The sequence below is a fragment of the Botryllus schlosseri genome, chromosome 3, assembly GCF_051294905.1.
Source record: "Botryllus schlosseri isolate E-star chromosome 3, Bs_hap1, whole genome shotgun sequence".
Taxonomy (NCBI): domain Eukaryota; kingdom Metazoa; phylum Chordata; class Ascidiacea; order Stolidobranchia; family Styelidae; genus Botryllus; species Botryllus schlosseri.
In genome coordinates this window covers 36,771,952-36,791,393 of record NC_137238.1, presented here as the reverse complement: position 1 = coordinate 36,791,393, position 19,442 = coordinate 36,771,952, and the positions used below count along the sequence as shown (strand labels likewise).

The following is a 19,442-nucleotide window of genomic DNA, read 5'->3' as shown; positions in this document are numbered from 1 at the left end:
GTGTATCCCAAGATTAATGTTACAGGAGACGGGGTATTAAAGTTTGGGAGGGGGATATTAGGGTTGGAGGTGGCTTAGGGTATCCCAAGATTAGGGTTGAAGGAGGGTGGTATTAAAGTTTGGGAGGGGGGTATTAGGGTTGGAGGTGGGTTAGGATATCCCAAGATTAGGGTTGGAGGAGGGTGGTATTAGGATTGGGGACGATATTAGGGTTGAGGTATCCTGAGGTTAGGGTTGTATGTGGGTTAGGGTCAAAGTTGGTGTTATGGTATTCTAAGAATAGGGTTGGAGGTGAGGAGGATATTAGGGTTTGGAGGGGGGATATTAGGGTTGGAGTTCGGTTGGGGTATCCTACGATTAGGTTTGGAGGTGGGGGCATTAGGGTTCGTGGAGGGGTGATCTTAGGGTTGGAGGAGGGTGGTATTAGGATTGGGGGGGGGGGGGGATATTAGGGTTGGAGGTGAGTTAGGGTAACCTGAGATTAGGGTTGGAGATGGGTTAGGGTCAAAGTTGTGGTTAGCATATTCTAAGATTAGGGTTGGAGGTGGGAGGATATTAGGGTTTGGAGGGTGGGATATTAAGGTTGGAGGAGGGTTAGGGTATCCTGAGATTAGGGATGGAGTTGGGGCATTAGGGCTCGGGGTGGGGGACTTCAACCCTAATATTGGGATACAAGCGCGACGCAGGAAAGCTTCATGCCGCCATTTTATGAGAATTTCCAATGCAGTGGTTTTCAACCGGGGGTCCGTGGAAACATTTCCAAGTAGTCTGCGAAACCTCCAAATTTGCAAAATGGATTATAACCAAATTTGTATTTTTTTAATTGGAGAAATCATAAGGCAGTTTCGCTTCATAACTGCTAAAACTTCATAACTCGCATAAACACAATGACCGTCTGAGATGACGTAGTGTACTGTGCAAACTCGTTTTAATTGCGGAATTGCGAATAGCCTACGGATGCCAACATATTGCGGTTTGGAGATGTTTTGTTGAGTTTTGGAAAAGATTTGTTGGCAAAAATCCATTTTCTCCTGTGATCTACATACCCGCTCTTCCAGAATAACTTCAAGATGAGCTGCTAGATAGAAATGTCTACGGTATGCTGGACTATTCTCTTTCATTTCAATATGAATATACTAATCAATTGTATATTGAAGTTCTATACCTCCAAGAACCTGGACGTTATATGCTCACTAAAATTGGTTTCTCAATTTTGGTGCCATATATGTTGCGATCATACTCGAAGGTGTCGTCGGGAGCGTTGCTCGTTATTATTGCATTCGCCATAACCATCTTTGTGGATATAAAATTTTGGGCATGCGTTCATATCAAATAGACGGTGCAGATTTTCAAAACATGACCGCATATTTCAAGATAGATTCGCTTTGAAATAATAAAAGTCTTCCCAATTTACACAATGGGCTTTGATGTTATTTTCAATAATGGTCATTTTGTTCATGTTTATCACTAGCCTACAGTTGATATTTGCACAAGACATATGACGGTTGCACAATAATTGAACTAAATTTGAATCAAAACTTTGTGGGTATACTGGGGTCTGCCAAGACTAAAAGGTTGAAAAACACTGACAAAATGGCACAGACAGACTAGTATGTATGATTGCTCGCTGCCTAAATAAGGCCCTTGGTTGAAATTATTCAGAAGTGCAACCGCTAGGCAAGCCGGGAGAGATCCTTATACTGCTAGAAGCTTTGAGCTTATTAATACCTGATAGTTGAAAGAAATTTTTTGAACAAATATATCAATTTCCTGCGCTTTGCGCGAGTTGCTATTTCAGGTATTAGTATTTCAAGCGTTTCCACAACTTCAAAAGAATTGAATACCAAATCTTGCCTTCGCAACAAACGATTTGCTTCAATCTGACCCTGGAACTAGTAGCTTGTGATGAAGCTAAACGTTGGGTTTCAGCACTTTAGAGCTAATTACCTCTGTCCGGGTAGGTATTGCGAGGTGGTACGTGAGTTCCGTAAAATGCTCTGAGTTTGGGAAGAACTGTACTACGAGACTAATTTGTTGAATGTTTCTATGCTCTAATTTCAATTCTAATCTAATTTCAGGTTTTCGTGAAAACGCTAAATGAGAACTGTGTAGTGCGAAACAAGTCAAGCTTGGTGTACAGACATTTGCCATTCTCGTCCTTAGGACAATGAAAGCCGTTTCGTATGAACTGATCTTGATTCCATTTCTGATTTTTTGTGGATTCAGTACTTCTAACCTATTTAAAAAAATATATAGCTATCATTATAATTCTAATATAAGTTTGAAATCTGAAAATTTTCTAGCTCTTCAAGTCTGTGATAGTATGCCGCTCCGCTTGCTCCAGCTCCACTATTTAGATTTGGGTCATTTTGTCTCAGTTCTCCGTTTAGTATTACAAGGTCCGTCTGATGCACAGTCTGCCCCTTCCGACAATTAGAGTTGACGATGACCATGACTATCTGTTAACAATTTATGCAGAAAACTTTAACATTAAAATACTGGAACTTGGATGTTATCTCCACGGTGGCAACTTAGGGAGTTTGGTGAAATCTGTAGCGATCAATTCCACAAAAAAAGTGACTCGGAGCCAAGTATTCTAAAGATTGATCGCCACTTTGAAGACCATCAGTTTGATATTGCTGGAAAAGGGTTTTCTTGAATCGGTAACGTCAAGCTTAGTATGGATTATACTGGTGCTGCGATCACAAATAATGAATGTGATGTATGTGGAAAAGCATTTGCGCGGAAGAAAAGCCTCAAGCTTCATATGGTGATGCATGCTGGTTTGAGAAATCATACATGTGATATATGTGGAAAAGCATTTGCTCGGAAGAAAAGCCTCAAGCTTCATATGGTGATGCATGCTGGTTTGAGAAACCATTCATGCGATGTATGTGCGAAAACATTTACCCAGAAGGGTCATCTCGATCGTCATATGAAGATGCATGTTGGTTTCAGAAAGCTTACATGTGACGTATGTGCGAAAACATTTACTCGGAAGGGTTCACTCAATTGTCATATGAATATGCATGTTGGCATCAAAAATTATAAATGCTTTATTTGCGGCAAGGAATTTTTTCATGAAAGTACCCTCAAGAGTCATATGATAATGCATGCTGATATCAAAAACTTTACATGTGATATGTGTGGGAAGGAATTCCGACGTAAAAGTAACCTCAACACCCATCTGACTACTCATGTTGGCATCAAAAATCATGAATGTGATATATGTGGGAAAAGATTTACTCATAGTAGTGGACTTAAGTATCACATGGATATGCATGCGGGTGTCAAAAACCATAAATGCGGCATATGTCTGAAAACATTTTTTCAGAAGGGCACCCTCAAGCAACATATGGAGATACATGTTGCCGTTAAAAATTATAAATGTGGTATTTGTGGGAAAGCATTTACTCATATGTCTGGCTTGACAGCCCATATGCATTTGCACTCAGATACCAAAAAGCATAAATGTGATATCTGCGGAATGGAATTTCATAAAAAGCATAACCTGGAGTATCATATGAATAGGCATGCTGGTGTCAAGAATCATAAATGTGAGGTATGTGGAAAAGCATTTGTTCAGAAGTCTAAGCTCAAGCGTCATATGGAGTTGCATGAGGGTGTCAAAAATCACAAATGTTATATATGTGGGAAATCATACGCTCGTAAGGACTCCGTCAAGAGTCATGTGGACAAACATGCTGATATCATAGGTGGATGTATCCCGACAAAGTCGACCAAAAAGTAACTTCATTTTGTGGGAATATATTCCCAGCATTGGTATCAAACTAAAGACAATATCTGATAAAATTTTTCATGATATGTTGTGCATGCCATGAGAAACGGAACACCGAAGTATGATGTGGTCATTACTATCTTATTTGTATCAAATGTGCTGTTTTGCAACAATATGAACTTTCGAATTTGTTAACGTTTCAATAAATGTTCTTTGTCCATGAGACAGGCCGTTATGGTACGTCAAGATGCAGAATATGCAGCTCGAGCTACAACAGCTTCTTACGGAGTTAGAATACGTAGTTTGAGAGACTTAGCTGCCGATTAACATAAAACAAAAAAGCAGGATTGCAAGGAATCAAGTCGAATCACAATATTTCGTTTACTCGAGTCTTTATCTTCAACTTGGAAAATGACTCGAATTTCCGTGTAGTTACTGAGTCCAGATGTGGTCAAAGTAGTCACCGTGTGCATCTAATTAGAAGTTGAAATAACGTAAATTTCTACTCTATTAGAAGTATCGATTTTCAAATGTATTCTATACCTGGTTTTGCCAACAACACTGTCAAGTAGAAGTAGTCTAAACCAATCACTGAAAGAAGAAGAAATTTTAGGCGTAATCTGATTAGTTATTGACAGACGTAGCTCGTGTCATTGCGCATGCCAAGTTGTACAGCCCGACACGTTCTATATCAGGGTTCGCCAACGCGGGTTACTGGTAGCCCGCGAGAACTTGCTGAGTGGCCCGCGGTCTCAGTAGCAAATATTTGAGTGAGAGATTTGCAAGGCGAAGCGGAGGAGAGTTAGATATGTGTAGCAGTTGGACATGGGGTTAGTCGACCCTAGGGAACGTACCATTGCAGTATTCGATCGGGGCGTCCCTCGTCTTTGCGCACCCGGAGGCTCAACGGGAATCTAGGTAATATTCCCAAGTTTCGACGCGGACATTGGTGCGTTGTGCGCCAACGCAACTGCGCCCACAAACACCAGTGATTGATAGTTACCTGTTTTGGTAAGGGGCGGGAACCCTGTCCATCCAACTATGTAAAGAGGAGCCGTGCAGCATTGTTATATGCAAAACTTCAGATTTTTTGCTCGTTAGGTCAGTTCCGGCCTATGGTCAAATGGAGAGAATGACGTGACCTACTCCAACAAGATAGCGTAATGGTGAAGCGTCCAGCTGTATGATCAGTAGGTCGTGGGTTCAATCCCCGGCCGGGTCAGACCAAAGACCTGATTAGTAACACTGGTATCCATGACTTCCCCGCTTGGCGCTCAGCATAACCGGGATAGCATGAAGGGGTGGTGCCTTACGTAGAAGGCCTTATACATCTGCATTTGCAGTTATGCCCAGATCGTGTGTTTTGTATCAGTGTTGGGATCAAGTCACTTTCACTATCTTCGAGTCATCTCGAGTCATTGCACATTTTGACTCAAGTCAATAAGTCAATCGATTTTTGAAAGTAACTCGAATCAAGTCAAGTCACTCAATTTTTGGATTTAACTCGAGTCAAGTCAAATCACAATCAAAGCTAAGACGGTTTTTTTAGAAGTACGAGGCATAATTACGTCATTGCATTTTGATAGCTGTTTGAAAGTCGACTTTATTTTGAATCGAGGGACGAAAGTTGAATAGACATGCAAAAAGGCGTCATATCGCTCACGGATACGTAGAACTGCTAAACTATGTATAAGTAACTGTATAACCTCAATCTATATACTTATCACTGAAAATAGAGAATAGAATGTGAAACCTCAAACGTGAATTGATATGAGCCCACCTACACATCCGTGAGATACAATATAAGCCTGCGCTGATGGTTGGCGAGTTATATAAACTATATTAAAATTCAATTCAAATCATACAAAAAAATTGGTTGAAGTGAAGGGCTTTGGAGCAGCCGTAAATTTGCAATGCTCCGGCTCCGGAGATTTCTTCTATCATACATTAGCTCCGGCTCCAGCTCCGGAGCCGCATTATTACCACTGCTCCGGCTCTCAAAACTATCGTAGGTGTCTGTCTATATCAGGGGTGGGCAACCCGCGGCCTGCGGGCAATATGTTGCTCGCGCGCGAGAAGGTTTTGAGTAGCCCGCTAGCTAATTTCTCATTATATTATCGAAATTCTGTTATATTATCGAAATTGAATTGCTCAGATTGTGAACTTGCAAGGCCAACCAAAAATATAATTAGTATGGCCGCGACACTTGGGATGTTTATGACTAAAATATCAGTTCCGACGCATTGGCAGATCCAGGGTCCAGCAGTCACATTCTTAGTAAATCGTCGTACATTTCAGTAAACTGAAAAAGTAGTAAAAGTTTACTTCACGCTTCGCGTGTTTAATTGTCACACGATTTCTTTATCTGTAGCCTACCCCCACCTGAAAATGAAAAAACGCCTGATTTAGCCGATTGAGTCGAACTATATTAGCACTTACGAGAGAAAGTATACACTATTCGCGTTTGCGCTCGCAGAAAGATCGTCGACGATGAAATGTAGGCACAAAATGATTCTCTGAAGAGCTTCTTGGAGGTACAGAACTTCAATATACAATTGAATAATATATTCATATTGAAATGAACCCGAATATCTTCGGCTGACACTCGTCAGGGGTAATCGCCAGCAGCTAGTAGAGATTAAGAAAGACCATTGTATATCAACAATCGTATCACAAAATATGACGTCACCAACTTCGAATGAGAGAGCGTTCAGTGCACTATTCCCAGGTGGTACACGAACTCCTTCTGTTGAAAGAGTTTCGGTTGGTGTACTTTGATTAAAGTCAACTCCAAGGCACACAAGTGGAAGTGTGAACGGCCCCTCCCAATAACCCGAAATTTGTCGTCTTGGTAATTATTCGCACGTGGGAAGAACGTCAAAGCATCTGCAGGAACTCATAAACCAGCATGTCCCTAGATTTATCAGAACACGTGCATCACGCTCGGTGAAAAGCTCCCCCTTAATTCATCCACTCAAGCTTGATGCTGACCGATCGAAGGCCATTAATTCTGCAATCAGCAAACATCTGTTGCGTAATCCGATTCGTGCGAAGTAGTAAGAGCAATATGGGCGAAAATAACGTCGTGATCATATAGAAAGTCGATTTGTACCAAATGGCCAATGGTTTTTGACGTTCCATATTGGTGCACTCGTTACTAAAGTTTATCGGAATTCGGAATATAATATTTTCCCGTTGAAACGAATCGAATTAAACATCGTACCATGCACATTAGGGCTGTTCAGATATAACTTTTTTTTCCAGATTCAAGCCGGTCACCTCTTCAATCGTCAGGTTACCCTAAAAAAAGCTGCACACCAAATTTGGTTCAATTTTAACAAGTATAGGGCTCTGAAAATCCAATTGAATTTTTTAATTTAAAAAGGAAAATTAAAAAATAAAAATTCAAATTTTTCTGCCAACCACATGAAATTGTTGAGCTGTCTTCAAAGACGTTGCAAAACAAATTTGAGTCGATTCCGACCGGTATAAGCGGAGTTATGTGAGTTTTTCGTTGATAAATCGCGGATTATCCACCAATCAAGGCCAATACCGAAATTTCATTGTAATTTCTAAGAATAGTAAAGTAATCACACTTTCGTCTATTGGTACCCGTGCTTGAAACGTTAGGAAAATTACTATATGATAAATGCGAATCATTCGATATCACCAAACAGAGTTAAAAAAGTGGAATTAACAAGACTTTAACAGGAAACTGAGCAGTCAATAAAATGACTTGGACTCGGACTACAGTCATAATACCATGACTAGGATTCGACCCTCCACTCGCTGACTCGAACTCGAACTGGACTAGTTGGTGAATTGAAAATGACTCGACTTGACTCGAGTCCAAAATATAAAAGTGAGACTGACTTGTGACTCGGAACGTTGTAACATGGTTACAGCCCTGATCTCACGGCTCAGTGAAATTGGTCTACGTCACGCTTTCCACTTGGTCTAAAACAGGGGTCGCCACCTAGAAACGGGTCGCCGGCCACTTTTTAAATTTCGTAGCGGCCGCGGGCCGCATGAATTCAATAACGATGTAAAACAGGCCGTACAGCTTAGCAACCACGTTTTAAAACTTTATGTCAGTACAACGCTGTGCTATCTAAATAGGCGATGGGCATAGTTACCACAAAAGCAGTAATGTTTTATCAAACGACTACAAATACAACAAAAATTATGACCATCAATTTCATTTTATTCTGAACTCTGAGCTGTGTAAGATACCTGCCAACGCTTTTCAGCGACACAGGAATCGATATTGGGGCAAGCGAGATACGTAACTAGCTGAAAGACCATCTCCACGTAAAACTTGATGTTATGGCGAATCCCTAAGCCGTTTTCTAATCATCTATCGCGTGCGGCCCGCAAATCACGTGTTGGTTACCCCTGATCTAAGGCAATTCGATGATAATTTTTGACCGGCTTGTCGAGCATTCGATTTGATAAATCGGGTATCAATCGAGAGCTACCGCAGTCCTGATTGCAAAAATATAAATTTTATTCTGCTCCTGTTCCTGGAACCCTCAAAATCATCCTCGAATGTTGCATTGTAAGTGAGTTTGTTATTGTGACGCAACCAAGCCACGCTCATCTACAACCATGATTACAGATTTCTCGTTGTTTATGTCATTGTTAGTTGTGCCTGTCCAGTGGCCTGGCTGTCAAAGCTATAAAGGAGGACGAATTCCCCAAAAGGAGGACATTACGGCTAGGGTTAGTTCGGATATCAATAATTTTCACGATCCGGATAACGTATATATCAGTATATTTGGAATTTAGCTAACCAGTTAACCGGATTGTGAGTCCTGAGTGAGATAATCGATTTCACGAGGTCTGCATGAAAAATGGATCGCAAAATCACTACACAGTGTAATTGCAGCTCCCTCCATATAAAGCACACCGCATCAATAGTGACATCCTGTAGCCGGGACCGGAGTTTAGTAACAAAGAGCCCACCGTCCACACGTATTAAATGCTCTTTCTGCTTCCACAAAATGGGCTGAATTATAGTAAGCAAGGCTGAATAAAGTAAGCAGCGCTTCCTTTTTGCCCATTGTTCTGTTTAGGTGTCCAGTACTGGAAGGACGAGTAGCTTAGCTGATACCGGAATCGAAGCCGACATGATAGCTCGCTTTAATTCCTCCATGAGATATTCACATAATCAGGCCCGTAGCCAGCCGAAAAATAAGGGGGGTGTTTTAAATAAAACGAGGTGGTTTCGATTTTTTTTCGAATTTAGTATCAGCGGAAATTAATTACGCTTGCACGCACGAACATGTTTCCGGAATGCGAACGTTCGATGTCATTCAGTTTCGCAATGTCACTCATTAATCACAATCGCTGATCATAATAATCTCAGCGGCATGTCTCCAAGCCACCAAGAGATAGGAGCCAACGCATGCCAGGCCCGAGACTATGGTTACGCCAGCGATGATATCGTTCGTACCATGCCTATTGCAGATGCGATTGTGCAGGCCAGCGATAATATCGTGAGCACCAAGCCAATGCAGATGCGATTATGTAGGCCAGTGATGGTATAATGTAGGCTTACCATACGTCCTCTTTTAAGAGGATTTGTCCTCTTTTTTGACTTTTTTGAAAGTGTCCTCGGAGGACGCCCTTTTGTCCTCTTTTTTGAGATTTTGTCCTCTTTTTTGAAAATTTAGGCAGATATAGAGAAAATTGCGAGTGATATGCCGCATATTAGCACAGAAGTGAAGCTCCTGGCAATGTGGCAATGTGGAGTAAAAAGCGTTATTTTGAGCTCTGAGTAGAAGTGATGACCTTTTTTTTTTAGTCATCCACCTGACAATGTGGAGTAAAAAACGTTATTTTGAGCTCTGAGTATAAGTGATGACCTTTTTTTAGTCAACCGATCACAAAGTGGGAAAAATTAACCGGTTTTTGAGAATTACACTCCGGTTTTGCAAATTGCAAATTTCTGAAAAAGTGTCCTCTTTTTTGATTTCCAAAATATGGTAAGCCTAGTATAATGTCCACAGAGCCTATTGCAGATGATTTCTGCCAGCGGAACTATAGGCTTGTTGAAGACTCGAGAAACCAGGCCAACAACGATAGCCGAGTTCGCGGCAATCAATGACCTAATGTGGCGATCTTCTCAGCGGGAGATTTCGTCGCGTTACACAGTGCATTGACGTATCCCGATAATTGGCGACACGCTTATCGCTAATTGACCGCGCGAAACACCCTAAAGTTTAAAACACATTATTAACGATACTATTTTATCCGGTTAACCGGCAGATTTATATCCGGATAATCCAACCCTAATTACGGCATCATCGGAGGACGTTTTTGATTTCCTGAAAAAAAAGGACAAAGCCTCCTAAATGAAGACACATGGTAGGGTTACCTTACCATACTTACTTACATACCTTACTTTTTTGAAAGCGTCCTCGGAGGACGCCCTTTTGTCCTCTTTTTTAGATTGTGTCCTCTTTTTTGAAATGTTGGTCAAATTGACGGCCAACCACGGCCAACCACTGTTGCCCTACCTCGCCCAGACATTGCTTCATTGATCATTTGCCACCATTGTTTAATTTTTTTCTATTTTCCTTTAACTAAACATTTCTTTACAGCCAGACTGTTCAGAGTCAAGTGTACCTGTTTGATGCTGGTGTGATCAGACTAGATGACCTTCACGGTCTTATCGATCATTCCTATCTAATACCGAATACTGTGCACGCATATTTTCTGTACCATCATCACTGCCGTTTGTTATGTATTTTGGTTCGATGAAAATAAAGACTCTCTCTCTCTCTCTCTCGACTGAGATGCCGTAATCAGCTCCGAAGTTGCGCTGAGGCGGGTATTTCGGGAGCTGAGCAGGAGATGACCTTTTTTTAGTCAACAGATCATGAAGTGGGAAAAATTTACCATTTTTTGAGAATTCTCCTCCGGTTTTGCAAGTCTGAAAATTCTGAAAAAGTGTCCTCTTTTCAGATTTCCAAAATATGGTAACCCTAACATATGGCAACTCTACCAACTTACGGAATATTCATATATTGACCTTGCAATAATATATGATAATATGATTTTGTATTCCATTTGACTAATCTATAGATTTCACTCTCTCATCTATGTCATCGGCAAAGTAAATACTGGCATCGCCGACTTCGCTGCCATTACCAATTTATAACCACCTCAAAGTGGGTACTTCCCGCGAAATTTCAACAAATTAAGGCATATTTTGTAGCAATTGTAGAGGAGGGTCGGTTCGATTTGTCGGTCAGTTTTGTTTGAAATGAGGTCGGTCTCATGTTTGAAATAAGATCAGTCGCTATATCACTAAGGCCAAGGCAGGCTATATTCACTATAAGGTCGGTTGCAGTGTACCAACATATCAAAGGCACGATTTACTAGTCCGAACACATCCCCGACATGTTCGGCCTGTGCTGCCATTAGGACATGGTGTCTGAGGTGTGTTCGGCCTGTGTTGAAATTCGGATATGGTATCTGGGGGTCGTTTGGACTGTGTTGACACAGAGTGATCTTATATTACCATATCTTAATAATATGTAAGGTACCGTATGTAATATTTGTGGAATTTGTTGCAATAAAAAATGTGTTCGCAAGATCTCTTGTGGATTGTTTATACATATCCGAAGTCACTGTGTTAGATACTATAGCTATAGCCAATGAGTTATGCAGAAAAGTCGTTACGTCAATATGGCTTGACTTAATCATGAACAAGTGCCGATTCTTTATTGCGCAAATTAGTTTGATGCCATGCTAAGACAAAGAACTATTAGACACAGGTATTTCGGGGGCCGAGCCTTTCCACGCTGGGACACATGAAGTTTTTGCCAAGTGGCTGGGTAAAGTGCATTGCCAAAAGGATATAATTTTGACCCAAAGAAAGTGACCCTCGCTTGTTTGCTAAAATGTATTGATGTGTCCGGTTGTCGAAATGGCTGAAACCAAATAATCCCTTCCTTGCAATCTGAGTCCCGAAGATGAAAACAATGCACCCCAATTTGAAATTGAGTGCGTCACTCACAGATGTTTCATATAACTGTGTTACATACAACTGGTTGTCTGCGCTCTCTCCAAGTAATATATGCTGGTATAAACGTAGCATGCTTACATTAAATTGCATTCATTTTGATGTGTGAGGTACTAAATCTCAGATTTGGTCTAATTTTAAGTACCACTGCTGTAGTATCTCTGCTATAGGAAATAAATTTTAAACAGATTTTTATGAGGAAAAAATCGGATTCGATATTTGAAGTGCAGATTTTAATTTTTTACAGGGATTGAACTTGTTGTGAATGTATATCGACTGATCTTATTGTGAACATAGCGCAATGAAGAGTGAAGACCCTAACCTCTCAAGTTAAGTCCCTAGTCCCCGGCCCTGAGTAATATCAACACTGAGTACCAGCACCCGCAACCACCAGGGTTGGTGCGATGACATGCAAACTAAGGTCAATAACGTGCAAAATAAGGTCAGTCGCATGCAAAATAGGGTCGGTCGCTACATGCAGAATAAGATCAGTCACATGCAAAATAAGGTCAGTCGCATGCGAAATACGGTCCGTCGCCATATGCAGATTGCAGAATAATGTCAGTGACTCAGTGGCATAAGAAAAAAGATGGATTTCAAGTAAATATTTGGATTTACACGCGGACTGATAATATTCTACATGCGATTCACCTCGTGAATGTAATAATCGTCTGATTATATTTTGATGAAACATCTTCAGATTTAGGATATAGATGAGGAAGTTCAATGTTGAAAGTAGGCTAATATATAGAAAAACTATTTTGGATGAAGCTTTCATAAGAAAAAGAGTTGGATTTGTAATTGAAGTATAGATTTGGATTTATGCGCGGACTGACCTTATTTTGCATGTCGCGACCGACCTTATTTTGCATGTCATCGCACAACCCTCCTCCCCTCAACTGCGGACTGACCTAATTTTGAATGCCACTGATCTTATTATGTACATATCACAGCAACCCTGTAGCCTTGTATGATAAACTACCTAGCAAGTTTGTCGAGTTCTAATATTACTGAAAGTGAATTTATTGTTAGCTATTTCTTTGTGTAATGTTGTGATGATTGCACGTTTTAATGTGATGTCTTGTTGCTCTTGTAGAAAATGTAAATTTCCATAGGCCTACTGAGTACTGAGTAGAGGGAAGGCATACTGGAGAATTTTACATATGGGTATCGTAAATTCCAGACCTGGTTTCTAGTACACGAAGTACTACCATTCTTTGAAACGGGTCTTTTCAGTCAGAGGACTTGAAGTATGACTTTGAAAAATACTTTTAGATCAGGATAGAGTTTGATTAGAGATTTAAGATGCTTAGAGTAATCTCATGCCAATTCGTCTCCATCAAGTTTCGGATTTTGCTGAAATTTGGCTCATTCAGTGTGATTCATATCTGAGTAAATATCAATTTATGAACAATCGCATCTGTAATTGTAATAGGCCACGTGCGCAAGATATCGTGTGCCGCTAGCCTGAACTATCGCGTCGCCGACCTCACAGGCTTTGGTTACTATCTACTCTCGTTTAGAGACAATGCCGTCAATTGTAATATGATTAGCGATCATTATGTCATGATTGTTCGACAGTGACATCACAAAACAGAACAACATCAAATACTGAACCTCAATTTTTCATGTAGGCCCTACTCATGTACTGTGAATGCAGGGTGCATACTATACATGGGTACAGGCTTTTTCCCAGAATATACACGTCATTTTATGGGTGCGTATTATACATGGGGGCGCACTATATTCGGAAAATTACGGTAAGTTGTTTTCAAGTCATCACTAAGGCAAGTTTTTGCAACTTTTTTTACAGCTTCCGGCAGTTATGTAGTGTGGTGTTTTAACCTATTTGGAGAAATTCTATAGTGCAACTTTTTGCAACTTTTTTGCATAGTTTTTTTCAACTTTATCGATATTTCATGCAACTTTTTTCTCTTTTTCTTGTAAATTTTTGCAAGATTTTTTTACTATTTTTCATGCATCAAACTTTTTACTGGATATATTTGGCACTATATGTAAATAGATCGCTTGATTATTTCACTGTCATTTAAGAGGTCCTTTCTGGTTTGACGTACATTCAGGCTACACCGCCGAAAATTATATCTTCACTGGGTCAATTTTTTCAGGCTATTGATTTTGTTAAAGTCGCCAACACATAGTTTTGCTACAGTGCCTTGGATACGTATCAATTTGAGTATCTCATAACCTAATAATTTCAAGGAACTTGTGCATAGATGCGACTTTTTGCTGCAACTTTTGTGAAAAATGAGTGCAACTTACGTCGGATTTGCCTGCAACAAAAACTTGCCCTAGTCATCACATACTAAAATCACGCTTTTTTCGTTCATGCAACTGAAATTGATGGGTTGTTTTGAGCAGATTTGAAATTGTTTTTCAATGAGCTGCTGTGACCTTGAAATAGGACTATTGTTCACTTTGTTATGTTGTATAAATTGATCTTTACTGTCATACCGATGGGAATTTCCTGATTTTGGTGCACGGCGCAGAATGTACAGACTTATACAAACTACCAATCGAGTTAGTTGACGGCCAACTAACTACCGTTTTTTCGAGTACTTCTAGATTTATTTCTAGTAGCAGATTATGAAAAGTGAGTGGTTTCAGTACGTATTGCGAATTTTGATAAGTGAGTATTTCTAATTCTAGTTGCAAGTGTGTAAAGTAAGTAGTTCTAGTTCTAGTTGCAAGTTTTGTAAAGTGAGCAACGGTACTTCAAAAATTTTGTGAAGGGTGTCATATGAAAGCTGATGTAAACATAGAAAAATTATACATGGAAAATTACGGTATATCCTTTGATGTAGCATAAAATGAGAATATTTGAAGTTTCCACCAGGCGCGTATCCAGAGCGCGAAAAAGGGGGGGGTTTTGCGTTTCGAAATTGGCTATTGTGACGTCATCATTACGATCACTCTTCTCCACGCCATGGCGAATATTTAACATATTATAGTTTAATAATAAACAGAGATTTGCGGTGAGTGGGAGATGTACGAATACGACACGGACATTGCCTGAAAATCGCGTTTCTTTTACGGTATGATTGAAAGAAATTCTTGAAGGCTCACATTTAGTCATGAGCCGGCAAACGCCGCCCGTTTTCAAGCGCCTAGTTCCGGTCAGAGATGCGCGATTTTGTTGGGTTTGGACGATATTATGCGCACGATCGGTAGTATCGCAGCGGACGAACAAACGCGGAATAGGGCGGTAGCATAAACGAGGGCGATCGCCACAGAGAGGTGTGGTGTGAACAGTGTACGTCGTACACGAATGTGTGCTTTTCGATGGCTTTACTAGCCATACGGCTGGGCGTGTACTACGCGCGAACATAATTAGACCTTATAATTGCAAGCACGCAAGTCAGTTAACTAATACAGAGTACACACTGGGATAATAACTTAATCGACAGAGAAACTTGTCAGCCGATATAATTAGGTTAACTTTACTACTAGGCCTATTCAATTCTCCCGTTTAGCGACAACATAGGCCTGTATTTGGACGACAGCAAGCCACCTAACAATCGGGAACGTGGATTGCTAGGCTTGTATTTAGAAATGTGAATGTCAATACTTGGCCATTTCTCGCCAATAATCGCGAATACAATGTGGATTTGAGAATAGCATTGTCGTACTGGTGCCGTCGTGTCTGCGTCTCGCTGATCAATCAACACGCCGCGTGCAATTCTTAATTAGGATTTCAAGGCGAGCAGGTGCAGCGAATTCGCGAGCGATGTTGATTGCCGACAACTTCGTCTTTGCAATTACGTGTCGCGTCAGCCAATTAGATTAGAATTTCCTAAAATGCGTCTCTCGTTTTAGCAAGGCGAGAGAGAAATCGAGGGAAGAAAGTTGAGAACGTCAGCAATTGCCACAGCTGAAATGTAGCTGAACAAGCGCAGAATTCGTATGGAATAAGCGAATTATAATGACCTATTTTATCCTTTCGACTAGTTCGGCGCATAATTCCAATATTTTGTAGGGGTGTTAGTCCCCTTAAATAGCATTAACACGCCATACTCCGTATCCGGACAATACCGAGAATGCTATTACCGAGAATGCTATTACCGAGAACGACTATACCGAGAATGGACATTACCGAGAATGGACAATACCGAGAATGGACAATACCGAGAATGGACAATACCGAGAATGGACATTACCGAGAATGGACAATACCGAGAATGGACATCACCGAGAATGGACAATTCCGAGAATACTGTTACCGAGAATGACTATTACCGAGAATGGCTATTACCGAGATTACTATTACCGAGAATGTCTATTACCGAGAATACTATTACCGAGAAAGCTATTACCGAGAATGTCTATTACCGAGAATGCTATTACCGAGAATGGCTATTACCGAGAATGGCTATTACCGAGAATGTCTATTACCGAGAATACCATTGTGAGGAAACATGGACGAATGACACCATGCCAGAAACTTTTCTGAAGAGAGTGGCACATAATCTTAACTGAGTAAATATATAATGGCGATCAAGACAGATTTAGCGTAACGCCGTGCCTATATTGAAACTGAAATCAAGAGCTTTCTGAGCCCTGCTCGTACCTGAGGTTTCTGAGGACGGAGCAGAGCTCTGCAAGCTTTCGAATTTTAGGTTTCAATAGACCTAAGTGATGCTAAATCTATGGCAATCACTATTACATATTTACAATCTGAATCTCTCGTGTAAAGTCAATTAGAGTGTCTTTCACTTCGTTTGTTTCGTTGTATTTATATGTCAGTCATGCCATATAAATAATAAACTTCAGGTCTACTGAACGAATGATTGTTTTCCAAAGTGTAGACAAGATTTTTTGGGGGATAGTGTACATCCGAAATTCCTCAGTCTCCTATTTCTGCAAGCCCTAGAAGTAACGAGTAGGCAAGGAGAGGCGAGAAAATATAGCACGAATCCTATATCACCTTTGCATACGAGCAGTCAAAGCTGGGGATAAGACATGCAGTGTGATGAGTGTGGAATATAAGCTAATAATCTATCTCAGGGCTCGGCAACTGTTCGTATGCTGCAGCGCGCCAAACATTTTTAATTTTGTCATATTTATCGTTTCAACCCAGGAATCCCACCAACCGCCTATCTGCTGCTGACAATATATATATATATATCGACTTTTCAATTAGATAAAATAAAATGAAAAGGGCAAAAGAAAACAGGAAACAAAAAAACATCAAGATAATCAGTTTTAGGCTCGTATTAAGCGTCTCCAACGTAGGCGATCGTGGGCGTCTTCAAGCGACAGCCCGCGTTGCGCTAGGTCAGTCTCCATTGTCGAGCGCCATGTTTTCCGATTCCAGCCACCTCTGCACCATGGCTCCGTGGGAATGTGATTGATGATGGCGGCGGCTGGTTGCTCGTCTTGATGCCGCACTAGATGGCCGGAATCAAAAGCGCACAAGTACAACACACGCGCGTCCACGTCGTCCAAATATCATATGATCGACCGAAAAGATCACCGCTCTATAAAATATGCCGGACCTGATGTGTGGAACAGTATCCCGCCGGCCATCCGACAGTCGACGAGCATGTCCACATTCAAGTCGAAATACAAGCAATTACTATTAAGTAAATACAGTACATCCTCAAGATTACCGGACCACGACTGACCTACCGATCTTGCTTCCCATGACATGCCGCCCTATTCTTGTCGCTTTCTTTTTCTATACTGTATTCTTTACTTTCATTCAGTGTGCATGCCTCCTCTTTACTACGCCTAGGCTAAGGTGGACTTTCTGATTCCATTGACAAATCCAAGTCGCTTCGACATCTTCCTGTCTATTCATTGTATCGCATTTTTGTGGTGTATTGAACTGATGAAATAGCTAATAAACCAATGATGATGATGATTAGGCGGAAGCGTCGTTCAGCTGCCAGTAGACGCTGACAATGGCATCGGTTACGCCCGTGCTTCTTACAGTAATGGTAGCGAAGGGTAAAAAAGTTGGTCGCTACTGCATTACACGCACGTAATATGGTACGTAATCTGTACGTAATGTGGTTATGGTCTATGGTTACTTTGGTCGTCTCCAAGTCCACTGTGTTCGGTACCATAGTCATATAGTGTCAGTCCCATCAAATATGTTACGATGATATGGTAATATACATTCTCGGTAATGTCCATTCTCGGCAAAGTCCGTTCTCGGTAATGTCCATTTTCGGTAATAGCATTCTCGGTAATGTCCATTCTCGGTATTGTCCATTTTCGGTAATGTCCATTCTCGGTAATGTCCGTTCTCGGTAATAGCATTCTCGGTAATGTCCATTCTCGGTATTGTCCATTCTCGGTATTGTCCATTCTCGGTATTGTCCATTCTCGGTAATGTCCATTCTCGGTATTGTCCGTTCTCGGTAATAGCATTCTCGGTAATGTCATTCTCGGTAATGTCCATTCTCGGTATTGTCCGTTCTCGGTAATGTCCGTTCTCGGTAATGTCCATTCTCGGTAATAGCATTCTCGGTAATGTCCATTCTCGGTAATAGCATTCTCGGTAATGTCATTCTCGGTAATGTCCATTCTCGGTATTGTCTATTCTCGGTAATGTCCATTCTCGGTATTGTCCATTCTCGGTATTGTCCATTCTCGGTATTGTCCATTCTCGGTAATGTCCATTCTCGGTATTGTCCGTTCTCGGTAATGTCCATTCTCGGTAATAGCATTCTCGGTAATGTCCATCTCGGTAATAGCATTCTCGGTAATAGTAGGGAACCGCCATATTCACCTTCTCATACGTAAAAACGAATATGTTAAACTAATAAATTAGCAAATATTAGAGGCTATATTTGACATCAATTTTTAGGATTTTGAAAAGGGGGGGGTTCCGACCCCCTAAAACCCCCCCTGGATACGCCACTGGTTTCCACATATTTCACACTGTTATATTGTCATAACGAGTGATACTCGACTCGAAGCCTAATACTCGATTCCAAATCAAATCACTCACGTACTCAATTCTGCCCAGACCTACCTGTTATATGTTTGATACATGTGATTCCTATGCTCACTGCTCATGTGCTTCGGTTGCGAATTTACGCTTTCAATGCGTTTAGCTCTTGATATGCGAGTGGCAAGATTCGAGATTATCACATCCCTGCGGAATTTGATGACTACGAAATTAGATTAGAATTAATGAATTCTCAAAAACTTAGAAATTGAATTCATGTACGCGCCAGAAGATAGTGTAACAAAAATCAAGTTCTGTTCATATCAACCCACACTTCATTCTCATAAGAATGAGAATGGCAAATGTCTGAACAGTGACTCATTTTGCACCTGTAGGATTTTCTGGAAAACCAGAAATTGATTAGAATTAAAATTGGAGCATAAAGACACTTCACAAATCAGATTACATCCAGATTACTGGCATTTTGCTCTAATTACGGTAGTCTAATTAGGCAACTAGAGTAATCCACTAGACCAGTGGTTCACAACGTTGACTCCAGCTTAGAAAACGGCGTAACAGTAGATAGCGTAGTAGTTTTCATGGGGGTAGTTCTATAGTGGAACTATAGCTCTATATATCTCTCATGCTAATTGATTTCAAATAAAATTTATCATATCCCCAACCAATAATGTACGCGATATGTTTCCGCAATTGCCGTAGTTATTATAGCTCATATAAAATGTACGCTACACTCT

The 19,442-nt window shown here is 40.8% G+C and overlaps 2 protein-coding genes and 1 long non-coding RNA gene across 4 annotated transcripts in view; 2 read left to right on the top strand and 1 right to left on the bottom strand.

The window, feature by feature from the left end:
* Window positions 1-3,962, top strand: part of LOC145435202 (uncharacterized) — a 129,123-nt gene extending 125,161 nt beyond the window's left edge. Inside the window, exons 2-3 of one of the 2 annotated variants that reach the window (XM_080312530.1) lie at window positions 146-211; window positions 453-3,962. In XM_080312530.1, the coding sequence (XP_080168656.1) occupies window positions 2,681-3,751 (1,071 nt within the window). In that variant the 5' untranslated portion in view covers window positions 146-211; window positions 453-2,680 and the 3' untranslated portion in view covers window positions 3,752-3,962. Of the gene's footprint in view, window positions 1-120; window positions 212-452 lie in introns of those variants that run through there. The other variant, XM_080312529.1, reaches the window with a different exon arrangement.
* The window catches only part of LOC145435186 (uncharacterized), a 100,932-nt gene extending 89,095 nt beyond the window's left edge, over window positions 1-11,837 (top strand). Inside the window, exon 2 of the mRNA XM_080312506.1 lies at window positions 11,524-11,837. The gene's annotated coding sequence lies outside the window, so the exon portion shown is untranslated. The remainder of the gene's footprint in view (window positions 1-11,523) is intronic.
* The window catches only part of LOC145435257 (uncharacterized), a 344,196-nt gene that overhangs the window by 259,495 nt on the left and 65,259 nt on the right, over window positions 1-19,442 (bottom strand). The window lies entirely within an intron of this gene.